Source organism: Acomys minous (genome assembly GCF_964271855.1).
Source record: "Acomys minous genome assembly, chromosome: 2".
Classification (NCBI taxonomy): domain Eukaryota; kingdom Metazoa; phylum Chordata; class Mammalia; order Rodentia; family Muridae; genus Acomys; species Acomys minous.
The window spans coordinates 85,627,682-85,642,350 of NC_140484.1; the positions used below are offsets into that span (position 1 = coordinate 85,627,682).

Genomic DNA, 14,669 nt, shown 5'->3' on the forward strand with positions numbered 1-14,669 from the left:
GTAAATGTGGCAGTCCATTCCGCTCGGGAGGAAGCTGACGCTGACGCAATCCATATCCTATACGGTTGCACCCAAGCATGAGAGCGGGCTAGCCTCCAGCTTGAGGTTTACTCCAACATCGCTGGGGCACAGCTGGCAGCATGTAGAGCCCCCCCTTTCCCATAAGGGTTGAAGGACCCAGGGGTCCTTCCTATGAGAGCAGAGCCCGGACACCTGGGCTGAGGGTGAGGCCGACTCACTGGGACACTTGAGCTAGTCCCTCACCTCCCTGACCTTGTCTCGCCCCCAAAGAGCTTAGTGTCTAGGTTACCCAGGCCTGCAGGCGCTCCCTGGCGGCCTTGCCACCCCCACAACCCGCAGGTATAAAGCCCAGGTGGCCAAGGTAGGGAAGGCAGCAAGAATGAAGAGGTTCCAGGTAAGACCGGGACCCGGCGCCTCCCAACCCCACTGGACCCCAACTGGCATAGATGGACAACCCTGTGAGCTAGGGTTAGGGGTGGGAAGGTGAGGGGCTCCTAGCTGGTGGACTCCAAGCAGGAGGGAAATGGATTTGTTGGCGGGTGATGGGTCCTGGAGGGCAGGATCAGTATTATACGGGGTGGGTTCAGAGCCTGGGATGGACAGGCCAGGTCAGGGCTAGACTGAGACACTGGCTATGTCCCAGGGGCTGCTGCTGTGGCTGCTGCTGTGCCCAAGTGTGGCGTGGGCCTCCAGAGGGCCCCTTCGGCCCCTGTGCCGGCCTGTCAACGCAACCCTGGCCGCAGAGAATGAGTTTTGTCCGGTCTGCATCACCTTCACCACCAGCATCTGTGCTGGCTACTGTCCTAGCATGGTGAGCTGACCTGACGGGCAGGGACACCACTTCTGACCCAAGACAGGTGGTGGCAGTGGGGTCCAGGGGATGGCACCTGGGCAGGGATCACAGCTGCTGTGGGGGTATGGAAGACCAAGTAGACATTCAGCTCACAACTGGGGCTGGGGCGTGGGTGTGTGTGTGGGGGGAGCAGGGCTCTCAGATGAAGACTTTTTCCACCCTGGGCTCAGGTGCGAGTGCTGCCAGCTGCCCTGCCTCCTGTCCCCCAGCCAGTGTGCACCTACCGTGAGCTGAGTTTCGCATCTGTCCGTCTCCCTGGCTGCCCACCTGGTGTGGACCCCGTGGTCTCCTTCCCTGTGGCCCTGAGCTGCCGCTGTGGGCCCTGCCGGCTCAGTAGCTCTGACTGTGGGGGTCCTAGGACACAACCGCTGGCCTGTGACCTCCCCCACTTCCCTGGCCTCCTCTTCCTCTGAGGCCCACCTCCCAACTCTTCTATCTCCTGGAGCTAGCAGGTGTTGCCCCCCCCCCCCCAATAAAGGCTTTACAACTGCACATGGGTGTTGCCTGTGGGCTCTGAGGACACGGCAGAGCTCCAGTTTCCAACCATTTTATAAAAAGTCACAGTGTCATCAGAACTTGTAGAAAACGGGGCAGGGATGGTTGGGGCTTAGTGTCAGCTCAGGAGGTGTCCATTGTCTCGCCTTCTGCAGAGGGAAAGCCAAAGGTCAGAGGTCCAGGGTGCTCCCAATGTAGCCCTCTCCCGCAGTGGCAGTCCGACTGGCACTCACTGAGCTCGTTGAAGAGGAAGGCATCCTGGTATTCCTTCATGTACTGTGTGGAGCGGGATTCATCCAGGAATAGGGAGTATACTCGCTTGATGTCATCAACCTGCACCTCTGTGCCCTGGGGACAGGCCGGACTCAGCTCTTGCCAGCATGGAGCCCCTACTGTGGTTCAGCCCCCACTAAATCCACACACTACGCCCATGGGCTACCCTAGGCCCCCCGAGTCCTCCCGGCTAACCTTTCGTTTCCGGCACACCAGGCTGGCCGCTGTGATGAGCTGGATGGCGTAGCGCAGGGAGGTCTCCAGCCCAATGCGGGTCAGCACTGTGTAGGCATCTTCACTCATCTCCACGTCTTCCTCCTCACAGCTGTGGGCAGGCAGACAGGCATGGCCCATCACCCCACCCATCCCTACAGCACACACTGGGTCTCAGAGCCACAGCTGATGAGGCTCCTGACCCCACCCCGTCTGCCAGCTCTCCCCACGGCTAGGGTGCCACACTGGTCTTTTGGGATGCAGAGGCCGGGTGAATGCCGCACCGGATGCGCAGGATCTGCTTGGTGTCCTTCTCGCTGTAGGGGGATGTGGACACAATGAGGAGACGGTCCAGCAGGTCAATGGGGATGCCATGGGGACTTTGGTAGCTGGTGCCTCGGATCCTGGGGGGGGGGGGGGGTCAGGGAAGACTGTTAATGGATGTTTCCGGAAACCACGCTGGCCATCATAGCCCACTTGGGAAGGCAGCCTTCCTCAGCTGTGCTAGTGGCTGTCATGTTCCCTGGTGTCCCGGCAAGCCCAGACAGTCCTTGATATCAATGGGACCCGTATCAGTTTGTTCTGGTCACAGGCAGGTGAGCCACACACCTGAGAATGCTGTTCCCCAGTGAGAAGGCTCAGGACAGAATCCAACCCACCAGTCACATACTTTCAGGGGCTGGGGAAAAACTCACACATACTGACTGGGGATTGTAGGTGAGTACCACCGGCAGGCAAAGGGGTCCTCAGGACTGCCCCCCGCCCCACCCCCCCTCTGGTTTAAGGCTGCCTTTCCTCCCACCCTGCCACCTTCAAATCCATGGCCTTGGGCAAGCTGCTCAGATTTGCTGGCCTACTCTGTAAAAGGAGGGTAATGCAGTGGGGTGAAGGTAGGTAAACAGCCAGGTCCCAGCTTGTCAGGGCTGTCTGTCTGGCCTCTGCCTTCCTCACAACTGCATGTAGCTACAGTTCCAGGGGATCTGACGCCGTCTTGCGGCATCTGTGGGTACCACAAGCATTTGTGCATATACACAGACACCCACATAGAAGTAAATCAGAAAAGGGACTGGAGAGATGGTGAGGAACGCGTAGTTCTTGCAGAGGACCCAGGCATGTTCCCAGCACCCATCTGGGTGGCTCACTACTAGCTGCAGGGGACCTGCCACACTCTTTTGGACTCTGCCCACACCTACACGCACACTTGCATATACCCCATACATATACACATAACTCTTTTTGCTTGTTTGTTTATTTGTTTGTTTTTTGAGACAGGGTTTCTCTGTGTAGCCTTTGCTGTCCAGGTTGGCCTCGAACTCATGGAGATCCACCTGCCTCTGCCTCCCTAGTGCTGGGATCACAGACATGTGCCATTGTGCCCAGCATATACAAATAACTTAAAAAAACAAAAACAAAAACCGATGCCATGGCTAAAAACATGAACTACCATCAGAGGGAGCCTGGCTCCCCACACACAGGTCCTTTGCAAGAGCAGTATGTACTCTTAACCTGAGAGCCATCTGTTTTCTTTTGAGAAAGGGGTTCATGTAGCTCAGGCTAGCCTAGAACTCAAAAGCCTCTAGCCTCAGGCCACATAGGGCGCCACCATGCCCAAGACTTCACAGCATCTTTCAGTCAAAATTTCAGCGTTGTGATGACCCAGTGGCTGGCTCTAAGTGGCCTATCTAATGACACCCCTGTGCTCAGCTCAGGGGAAATTTCCTGGGGTACCTTTGGGTGCCTTGGCCAACAGTTCTGAACTCCAAGTTGAACAGCTTTTATATCTGCCCAGGATTGTGGGGACCACATTGAAGGCACGCTCAGTACAGGGGGTGCTAGGTTAGCTGTGACTGCACTCAGCAGACAGTCCATTTATCCCGAGGACACCACAGCTCCCCGAGGCCCAGAGGACGCTCTCCCCAGAGACCTTTAAGCTGCTCACCGAGTGATGCCTCGGTTGGTGGCCATGATGAGGACAGGCGCCATGTCACTCTCCAGGGCCCGGTTGAGGAAAGAGAAACTCTCAATGTCCAGCATGTGGACCTCATCGATGAACAGCACCTGGAAGCCATGGGGCACAGATCGAGCTCCCCTCCACCGCGCTCCCCAGGTCCGCACACCCCCCACCTCGGCTCCAGCCACTCACCCCGGGGATGATCTCCGCTTTGCCCTCCTCCCTCCACTCGGCCACCTTGGCATTGATCTGTTCTCGGACTTCCGACTTGATCTCCCCCGTGTCTCCTGCCAAAGACAGGGGTGGGCATTGCTGGAGCTGTAGACTCGGGAGTCCAGGGGCAAGGGTGGGCATCGGTGGAGCTGTAGACTTGAGGGTCCAGGGGCAAGGGTGGGCATCGGTGGAGCTGTAGACTCGGGGGTCCAGGGGCAGGGGTGGGCATCGGTGGAGCTGTAGACTCGGGAGTCCAGGGGCAAGGGTGGGCAAAGACAGAGACGGATGCCAGGGAGAAGGGCTACGGTACTACTGCAGCAGGGCCAGGACCCTCAAATGCCCCAGAAAGGACAGACGGCAGAGACGAAAGGAAGGACAGAAGGGGACAGCGGGCTGGGGAGGGGCGGCTGACCTGAGAAGAGGGCCAGGAAGCCCTGAGTGCGGGAGTTGATGACGTCGATCTCATGGAGGGACACCGTGTGTACCACCTCTTTGCGTTTCTGGAGCTCGCCATCAGGGCACTGTACAAACTTGGTCTACAGGGCCAAGGGCAGGGGTGAGGGCTGTGTGGGCACAGGCACCAGGGGGCCCACACTGGGAGGTAACGCAGCATCCAGACCCCATGAGGTAACAGAAGAGATAAAAACATCCCAGTGCCAGGGGAAGGGTCAGCCGAGCACCTGGGAGCCCATGGCGTCATAGTCTCGGGCGCGTGTGAAGGAGCGGCCCAGCTTGGAAATCTTGCCGGTGGCCTTGTCGATGGTGATCACGTCCCTGAAGGAGCAACAGCGAAGAATGAGAAGACCCCACTCCCCTCATTGCTTCCAGCCACCTTCACAGTCCCAGTGGCTCACCCGGCCTGGACCTTGTCCTTGGTCAGAGACTCAATCATCTTGGTACCCAGATCGTAGATGGTCTCCATCTCCGTGGTCTTGAGGGTCAGTTTGCCCACCTTGGATCCCTGAAGGGGACACACCAGGAAATGCTCAGAGGATGTCACCCATGGAAGGGATGGCCTTGGGAGCTGGTTACATGGGTTCCAGGATTTTTTTTTAAAGATTTATTTATTTATTATTATGTATATAGTGCTCTGCCTGCATGTACACCTGCAGGCCAGAAGACGGCATCAGATCACATCACAGATGGTTGTGAGCCACGATGTGGTTGTTGGGAATTGAACTCATAACCTCTGGAAGAGCAGTCGGTGCTCTTAACTGCTGAGCCATCTCTCCAGCCTGGGTGCCAGGATTTAAGTTGTACCCTTCCAGTGTGTGCTGCTGTGTCACTGTGAGCCCACAAAAGAGTGAAGGGAGGCATCAGATTTAACATGGCTCTTTCATGCCAAATGAAAGGCATTTTGGATTTGGATTTTTCTGTAGTTTTGGGGCTGGAACCCTGGGCCCAGCACTGTACCACCAAGCCATGCCCCTAGGCGCTCACAACAGTTCTAGGTAGGCCGGCCCCTCCCACTGACCTGCAGCCTTACAGTTTCATTATATTATCCAGGGTGGACATGAGTCCCTAGGCTCCAGAGATCTCCTGCCTCAGCCTCTGACCACAGTAGGAAAAAAAGCCTTTTTGATGATTACAAAATCAAGCAATAAATAAAGACAATTTAAACTGGGCCATCAAAGTGGCTGGGGGGGGGGCGGGGCACCTGAAACCAACACTAAGGACCTAGGAACCTGCAAGGAAGAAGCGATTCCCACAATTTGTCCTCTGATCTTTACACACACTAAATAAAAGCAAAATGAAACAAAACACAAACCCTTTTATAAAAGGTTAGTTAAAGCTGGGCGTGGTGGCGCACGCCTTTAATCCCAGCACTCGGGAGGCAGAGGCAGGTGGATCGCTGTGAGTTCGAGGCCAGCCTGGTCTACAAAGTGAGTCCTGGACAGCCAAGGCTACACAGAGAAACCCTGTCTCAAAAACCAAAAGCTAAAAACAAACAAAGTTCAGGCAGAGGACTGGAAAGATGGCTCAGCAGGTAAGAGCACAGGGGCCTGAATTTGGATCCCAGCACAGGCATGGCAGCACGCCTGTCTCAAAGAAGCAGAGCTCTGTGCAAACCAGGACACCCGCCGTCATCTAGTCTGCATGTGTCAGCAAGTTCACATACAACATACATATACACGTATGCTCCAGGGCTGGGTGCAGGGGCTCACTCCTTTAATCCTAGCACTCAGGAGGCAGAGGCAGGTTGATTTCTGTGAGTTCAAAGACAGCTTGCTCTGTGTAAGATCCCTGCACGCACGCATGGACGCACGCAGGCTCACACGCGCGCACACACACAGCAAATGAAAGAAGAGCGTCCCTCTGCTGAAGCACTTCTTTTCCCACGCATTTCAGTAACAGCTGACACATCACAGGAAGAGCCAGCAAAACAGTGGGGTTTGTTTGTTGGTTGAGTTTTCAAGACAGGGTCTCTGTATAGCTCTGGCTGTCCTGGACTTGCTTTGCAGACCAGGCTGGCCTCGAACTCGCAGAGATCCACTTGCTTCTGCCTCCTTAGTGCTGGGATTACAGGTGTGTGCCACCACACCCAGCTACAATGCAACATTCAAAACCAGATCACCTGCTGCCCTACATCCATGGGTGCATGCGCACAAATGTAGGACAGAGGACAGACAGTGAGTCCTGGGCACAGACCTGACGTAAGTTCAGGAAGTACCTTCGCCCACGCAGCCATCTCACAGACATGCTGGGGACTTTATTTTTGTTTTTGTCGAGCCAGGGTTTCTCTGTGTAGCCTTGGCTGTCCTGGATTCGCTTTGTAGACCAGGCTGGCCTCGAACTCACAGAGATCCACCTGCCTCTGCCTCCCGAGTTCTGGGATTACAGGTGTGTGCCACCACACCCAGCTCCTGTTAGTTGACTTTAAAGGCATGAAACTGGGCAACAGGTTAACAGACACGGGCCCTTAGGTTTGGCCCAGCTGCAGGTGGGCTGCCCAGGAGCATGGGCGGCGCAGGTGTCGGGACTGAGACTCGTCAGAGACTCACCGTGCCAGTGGCTGGCCGGTCTATCTGGATCTCCACCACCTCACCTTCGATGATCTCTGTCTCCTCCCTGGAGGGACAGACAGACGGCAGAGCCTGGGTCAGACTGGCCCGACACCCCGGGTCTCTGGGCAAGCAGAATGGATATCACCACAGGACACTCACTTGATACGGACGCCAATGGAGCGGCGGAAGGCTTGCGTCAGGGCCTCGGTCTTGCTCATCTCCAGAGAAAAGATCTCACTGCCTGCGATGGCTGTGAATGGTGTGTCGGGGCCCAGCGCCTGGGCCATGCCTGTGGGGACAGTGTCCGGCAGCTGTGGTCGTCCACACCATCAGAACCGTGCGTACCTCCACCCCTTGCCCGCCCTACTCGTAAAGTTTCCAGTCACTGTAGCCGTCCATCTTAGCACATGCCACAGTGGAGGCACGGTGACACGGAGCCCTCCGTAGGGAGGCTGCTTCCCAACTGACTCCTGCTGGAAGCCTGGCTCTCCCTGCCTGGCCCCACAGTCTTAGCAGAGGTGGGGCGAGAAGACAGAAGGTCAGGAGAGCCTCAGACGCACAGAGGCCCGAGGAGGGTTTTGAAGGATGAGCAGGAGTCCAACAAGGAAGAGGGGTGGCTGTGATGTTACATCACTAGTGGACTGCGGCAGAAAAGGGTGTGCGCATCCTCTTCCTTAGTCCCATTACTAAGACAGCAATGATTACAGACCATTGCTGAACATGGTGGTGCATGCCTTTGAGCCCAGCACTTGGGAGGCGGATCTAGCCAACAGGACATGGAAGCGGTAATTTTAAAAGCCCCAAAAGAGCCTCTACAGCCCAAGGTGCCTCCACAGCACCCTGCGCCAGACCTTGCAATGCAGCGGCACCCGGGCTTTCCCCCCAGGGCAGCTGAGGGATGAACACAGTACTGCCTGCCCTTCCTTTCTTCCTGCCTGGAGTACAGGAGAGACGGGTGGAACTTAAGCAGCCTTCTTACAATATAAAGTGACCCTAACATAGAGGCTAGAAGAAGACAGGGGACCCACCCCCAGCCGCTCAGTGGCCCCAGACAGCCTCTTCCTGGTGCTTCTATGTGACTGGGTTCCTCAGGAGAGCATCAGCCCCTTACCCATGGCAATGGCTGTCTTCCCAGTGCCTGGCTGGCCGGCGATGAGCACGGCCCGCCCTGCAATCTTTCCTTCTCGGATCATCTCCAGCACCACGCCAGCCGCTCGCCGCGCAGCCAGCTGTCCCACCATGCCCTGGGAAGCCTGGAGGGGTGGGAGGGAGAGGACGTGGAACTGCCTGCCTCCAGAGCCGCCACATTCCCATCACACCCTGCGTCACTCTGTGGACCAGGCTGGCCTTGAACTCTCAGAGACCAGCGTGCCTCTCTTTCCCAGCACTGAAGTGGCCGCAAGTGCTTCAGTACAGAATCAAGAGGCCTGAAGCCAGGGACAGCCCTGCCCAGGCCTGGAAGGCAGCAGCCCACACACCCAGGCCCTTGGCTCTACCTGTCTCGGCTCCAAGGCATCATCCAGGCCTAGACCCCGAATGTGGGAGTGAGCGCCTGTGTGGGAGGAAGGGAAGAAAACTTAAGTGGTTGGCTCCAGGCAACACTGGGTGGCCTCTGAGTCAAGGGCCCCTCTCAGAGCGCAGATTGCCATCTTGGTCAAACGAGGCCAGGAAGATGTCAGCATCCAAGAGATGGATGAGGCTCCCAAGACCCCAGGTACTGGTGAGGGTCACGGAAGGCAATGTAGGAGGATCCTGGTACTTGGCACTCAGGTGCTGTTTTTCCACATCACCCTGACAAGCCAGAGCTTGTTGCTATCATTTCTGGGCTCATCCACAGGGACATGGGGAGAGAGTGCAGACAGCTTAGGGCCCGAGCCCAGATGCCACCCAGGAGCAGGTGAGGACAGGGGCCCAGTGCAGCAGCCACTGGCTCTGTAACAAAGCTCAAAGGAGCATGGGCCGCAGACCCACCACACCCTGCCCCCAAGCCACCACACTCTTGCAGCGAGTTGTGTCACTTCTGGAAGAGATGGGATTTGGCAAGCACCGTGGCTGCATGAGAGCCCAGGTTCCAACCCAAGCACCGGGAATGGGAAAAAGTAGAATTTATCAGCTAGGCATGGTGGTACACGCCTGTGATCAAAGCACCTTGGGAGGTAATGGCAGAGGCAGGAATTAAAAGTCATCCTCAGCTCCACAGTGAGCTCAGGGCCAGCCTGGCTTATGTGAGACTCTGCCCCAAGAAGGAAAACAAAAGCAGAGTGTGGTAACCTACGCCTTTAATCCCAGCATTTGGGAGGCAGAGACAAGTGGATCGCTGTGAGTTTGAGGCTGGCTTAGTTTACACAGTGATTTCCAGAACAGCCAGGACTACATAGAGACTAAGTAGAAAGATCAGAGCCCAGCAGGCGCCTGCACGCAGAACCCACAGCTCTCTACTGCGTCTTATAGGAGCTGAGTGCAGTCTCTTGCACAGAGGGCCTCCTTGGAGCTGCCTGGTCAGCCGCAACACCTCAATGGGGACAGCATGACAGACTCTGCACCTGCTGGGGTCACAGGACATTTCCAGGGTGAGCGTTCATGAATTTGACGGCCACGTGCCGAGTGCTCTGCAGGCCTGGGGCCTGAGACACACCAGGACTGAGCAGGCTTTGTGCACCCTCAGGGAGCATGTGAATACACACATGCACGCATGCACGCACGCACACGTGTGCAGAACACATGATTAAGATACTCCTTGAACTTCCAGAATCCCCATGGAAGCACCAGGCCTACAGCAGCATAGCCTGGAACTAGGGCACCACCACACCCTTGTCTGTCTGTCTGTCAGTCAGTAGTAGTGGTCTCCCCCGAACCCTGCCCACTCACCAATTCGCTCGATCCTTGTCACATCCCGAATCTCAGGGACTTTGGTGGTGGCCGCCTACAGATGAGGAGGATGAATGTGTCAGAAGATTTCCACTTGTCCCCTTTTCATCTCCTCCCTCAAGGTCCTGCTGCCACCCCCACAGGAGTCACCTCCATACGCTGGGAGGTCACTAATGGCAGGCGATCAGCCTCACTACAGAAAGCCCAGGATAGACATGATCAGGTACACAGATGAGGGAACCGCCCGTCCCCATGACTGTGGGCTCTGTGAGGACGGCAGGGAGACTCTCAGGCCAGTGCTCTGGTCACCAGTGGGTACGCGAACGACCCTCGAATGGTGCAGTCCACACCCTCTGGCGCCCCTTGGACTCCGTGTTTGCAGTTCAACAGGCTACAGCGCTGAGCTCATTCAGCAAGCATCTACCAGGGCCTCCCGTGCGGCTCTGCTCCTGAAGCAGCAGCCAGCACTGTCCTCTCTCACAGAGGGGAGACGTGAGTCAACACGTCCGAGAACATCTGGGCTCCTGAGATCCCCACAAAGCCAGCATACGACTGTTTAGAACAGCTGAAAGGCACCGGGCCCATGTGTGAATAAACGTGATATGGTCTAGTCATATTATTCAGCCATAAGGAGGAGGAGGGAAACTCTGATTCCTGACACACCCAGAACACTGCAATGAGCTAATGTGCTCTACACACACACAGACACTCCATGTTGGGACTGGAAAGCCGGCACTCACTGGCACACGCCTGTAATCCCAGCACTCGGGAGGCAGAGGCAGGCAGATCTGAGCTCGAGGCCAGCCTGGTCTACAAAGGGAGTCCAAAACAGCCAAGGCTACACAGAGAGACCCTGCCTTGAAAACAAAACAAAGCCAACCCCCTGCGTGTTGAGCGATTCTTCTATCAAGTCACCAGGGACAAGTTAGAAGCAGGACAGAGGTTAGCGGGTGGCTCGGGGACACTGGAAGGCGCTGGAGAAACAGCGACACTACAACCACTGGGGAGGCTGAGTGAGGGAGACGGCTGCAGGTCTGGAGCTAGCCAGGCTACAGAGAAATAAGAGACAGAGAAATCCAAACTGTCGACGCTTGCACATCGTGTAATGTTTCTTATGAGCTGAGAGACCACAGCACTAACTAAGCAGGCCTCAGCACGCCTCCTCCCAGAACAAGGACGTCCAGAACACTCCACGGCTGTGAGGCTCCAGGTAATCTTCTTTTCAGGGACCTGGATGGACCACTACACACACGGGGCCGTTAGAAGACAAGCAAAGACGCGCTCTAGGAACCTCAACTCTCCTCAGAGAACCCTATAAAACTCTACGCCCACAGCCGAACAAAAGCCCTGTTAGAATTCAAGACCCAGCAAAGTCTATGTCCATCTGTGGTAGAGTTCCTGCCTGCTGTGTGTGAGGGATCGTGTTCGATGCTGTGACATTTCATCTTCATTTATCAACTTGATGGGAGTTTACAATCACCATGGAAACACAGCTCTGGGCATGTCTGAGAGGGGGTTAGTTAGATGGACCCTAATGGATCACCACCATTCAGCACTCTGCTTCTTGAGTGAGGAAGCAATGACCAGCTGCCTCAGGCTCCTGGTGTCATCAGGGACTGTATCCCTTCCAACTGTGAGCCATCAAAGAAAGCCTGTGTACTGGTCAGATTTATGTCAACTTGACACAAGCTAGGGTCACTAGGGAAGAGAAAGTCTTTATTTTTATTATTATTATTTTTTATTGAGACAGGGTTTCTCTGTGTAATCCTGGCTCTTCCAGATCTTGCTTTGTAGACCAGGCTGGCCTCGAAGTCATAGATCCACCTGCCTCTGCCCAGCAGAAGAGAGGATTATAACTGAGAAACTGCCTCCACAAGGTTGCCTGTAGGTAAATCTGCAGTGTATTTCTTGACTGGTGCAGAAGGGCTTTATAAGAGAGCACACCGAGCAGGCCAGAAGAAGCAAGAAACCAGTAGGCTGCGCTCCTCAGGCCTCTGCCTCAGTTTCTGGAGAATGTACCACAAACTGTTAAAGTGAAACAAAACACCTTTAAACCTAGCACTCGGGAGGCAGAGGCAGGCAGATCCCTGTGAGTTCCAGGATAGCCTGGTCTACAAAGCGAGTTCCAGAACAGCTATGGCTCCACAGGGAAACCCTTGTCTCCAAAAAACCAAACCAAACCAACCAAACAAACAAGAACTGTCTCTATGCCCTAAAGGAGGGGCTAGTCCACTATACTAAAGAATTCTATACACATGGGGGCTGGAGAGATGGCGTAGCTGTGAAGAGCACTGGCTGCTCTTTCAGAAGACCTGGGTTCAAGTCCCAGCAACCCACATGGAGCTCACAACTGTCTGCCGCTCCAGTTCTCAAGGGAATCTGACACCCTCACACAGACACACATGTGGGTAAAATAGCAATGCACACAAAATAAAAATAAAGTATTAAAAAAAAAGTGCCAGGTGTGGTGGCACATGCCTGTAGTCCCAGCACTCAGGAGGCAGAGGCAGGCAGATCACTGTGAATTCGAGGCCAGCCTGGTCTACAAAGCAAGTCTAGGACAGGCAAGGCTAAACGGAGAAACCCTGTCTCGAAATGCCAAAAAAGAAAAGAAAAGAAGCTGGGCTGTGGTAGTGCACAGGCAGGCAGACCTTTGTGAGTTCAAGGCCAGCCTGGACTACAAAGCAAGTTCCAGGACAGCCAGAGCTGTTATACAGAGAAACCCTGTCTCGGAAAAAAAAGAAAGAAAGGAAAAAAAAAAAAAAGAAAGGAAAGACTTCTATACATACAACCCCCAAAATGTGGGCTGTGGATCTGTCACGAGGCTGCTGAGGGAGCCACAGTCTGCAGTGTTTTGTCCATGTGGCTCCTGGCAATCCTAGGGCCCCTTCACACCGGAGGTCATGTTTTGAAGTCCTGTTGAGGCCACTGGCCAGATAATGGAGCCCAGGTGAGGGAAAGTAAGACTGCAGGGGTCAAGGGTCAGCGAGACAATGAGGAGGCCTCCAAGGACCAGCGTGTTGGAGGGACCAGCAGGAAGCGGTGCCTGCCTCCGAGCCCAACCACCTGACCTCAACCATGGGTGGAATCGGGGCCACCACAAGGCCACAGTAGTTTTGTTGTTGTTGTTGTTTGTTTTGAGACAGGGTTTCTCTGTGTAGCCTTGACTGTCCTGGCTTTGTAGACCAGGCTGACCTCGAACTCACAGTGATCTGCCTGCCTCTGCCTCCTGAGTGCCGGGGAATCACAGGCGTGCGCCACCACACTGGACTCGACAGTATTTAATTGGGGGGTCTGGGGAGCGGAAGCCAGGCCAAGGATGTTTGGTCTTACTCATTTTAACAAACAATTGTGTGTTCACACAGACATGCGCTCTCTCTGAGGTTCTGGAAAACAGAAATAGTCTCTGGATAAGATCCCAGGCACTTCCTCTTCATTGCCACACCCCCCAGTCTATGTGTCCTGTGCTCTCAAGCACACAACACGGTTCCCATTGGCTTCTCTTGCCCAGGGCTCAGGGCACTAGTCTCACGGTCCTCAGAGGACTCTGGGACAAAAGACTCTGGAAGAAGATGGAATTTCTATAAGACGATGCGGGGATGAACGAGACGCTGCTACCCCAGGCTCTTGTCTATTCATTCAGAGACACCTGAGTATCCAGGTGGCTCTTCCATCAGACCCAGGATTCTTTTTGTTGTTGTTGTTTTTTCCTCTGTGGAGCCCTGGCTGTCCTGATTACTCGCTCTCTAGACCAGGCTGGCCTCGAACTCACAGTGATCCGCCTGCCTCTGCCTCCCGAGCGCTAGGACTGAAGGCGAGCGTTGCCATGCCCGGCCGACTTAGGGTTCTCAATCCATAATTGCCTTCACTGTCAGATTATAAAGCCGCACGAAGCTTTCTCTTTCCTCAGAGGTCAAGACCCCATCCCCCTCCCTCAGACCCAGGGATTCGGGCTCCAGCCCTCCTCCCACAAACACAGCGGCACACACACCTGCCCTCCTCCCTCGGACCTTGGTATCGTCTCCTCCAACACTTTCCTTAGACCCAGACGTCCTCCCAAGCCCTCCTCCTGGAGAACCAGGCGACTTCCTCAGCCCTTCAGATTCATGCATCCTCTTCGGCTCTCCCCGCTTAAGCCACGCGCGTCCTCCCCAGTATCTCTTGCTCAGACCCAGGTGTCCTCCTCAGCATCCTCCCTCAGATTCCGACGTCCTCCCCAGCCCTCCTCCCTCGAAGCCAGGCATCTTCCCTGTCACTCTTTCCTTCTGACCCAAGAGTCCTCCTCAGCCTCTTCCTTCAGACTCCGTGAGGAGGGTCATTCTCAGTCCCCCACATGCGCACCCAACACTTACCACGGTTGCCATGATGCACACCAACCGCCAATGCCTCAGAGGAAACGGAAGTCGGCTAGGAGCGCGGCCTTTGTCCTATCTAGGCTCCCCGGTCGTCCAGTCATCTCTATGGTTCATAAAATATGTAAAGCCCTCCTGGGGGCGTGCACTAGGCCGCGCCCACCCCTAGAGGCTAACTTGGAAAGGCGGGTGTCAGAATCCGGGGCGGGTTCCTGACGTCTCCTGCCCCTCCTCCTTTTACCCCGAGCCTCCCTTCCCCCCCCAACCCCTCCCCCGGCAACCGCTAAGTCCGATTGCAAAATTCAGAACACTTTTTGTAGCAACCACACGTCCTCCACGATCGCTTTCCTCCCTATCCACCCTTCCTCACCAAATTGGGGCCTGCAAGCTGAGATTGACAGCTCTATTCTCCAATTACTTCCACG

General features: G+C 55.4%; 2 protein-coding genes across 2 annotated transcripts; one reads left to right on the forward strand and one right to left on the reverse strand.

Annotated features, from left to right (window-relative positions):
- The first annotated feature begins 69 nt into the window (after positions 1 to 69).
- On the forward strand, positions 70 to 1,344 carry LHB (luteinizing hormone subunit beta). The gene is made up of 3 exons (XM_084759529.1): positions 70 to 415; positions 665 to 832; positions 1,045 to 1,344. Exons 1-3 carry the CDS (start codon positions 401 to 403, stop codon positions 1,285 to 1,287), a joined length of 426 nt encoding a protein of 141 aa, XP_084615655.1. The 5' UTR covers positions 70 to 400; the 3' UTR covers positions 1,288 to 1,344.
- Positions 1,345 to 1,368: 24 nt separating this feature from the next.
- On the reverse strand, positions 1,369 to 14,452 carry RUVBL2 (RuvB like AAA ATPase 2). The gene is made up of 15 exons (XM_084759118.1): positions 14,245 to 14,452; positions 9,893 to 9,947; positions 8,521 to 8,576; positions 8,136 to 8,277; positions 7,184 to 7,313; positions 7,022 to 7,088; positions 4,874 to 4,980; positions 4,700 to 4,793; positions 4,432 to 4,555; positions 3,999 to 4,093; positions 3,795 to 3,913; positions 2,140 to 2,259; positions 1,838 to 1,967; positions 1,603 to 1,717; positions 1,369 to 1,518 (listed from the first exon to the last, which is right to left on the reverse strand). Exons 1-15 carry the CDS (start codon positions 14,254 to 14,256, stop codon positions 1,493 to 1,495), a joined length of 1,392 nt encoding a protein of 463 aa, XP_084615244.1. The 5' UTR covers positions 14,257 to 14,452; the 3' UTR covers positions 1,369 to 1,492.
- Positions 14,453 to 14,669: the final 217 nt, after the last annotated feature.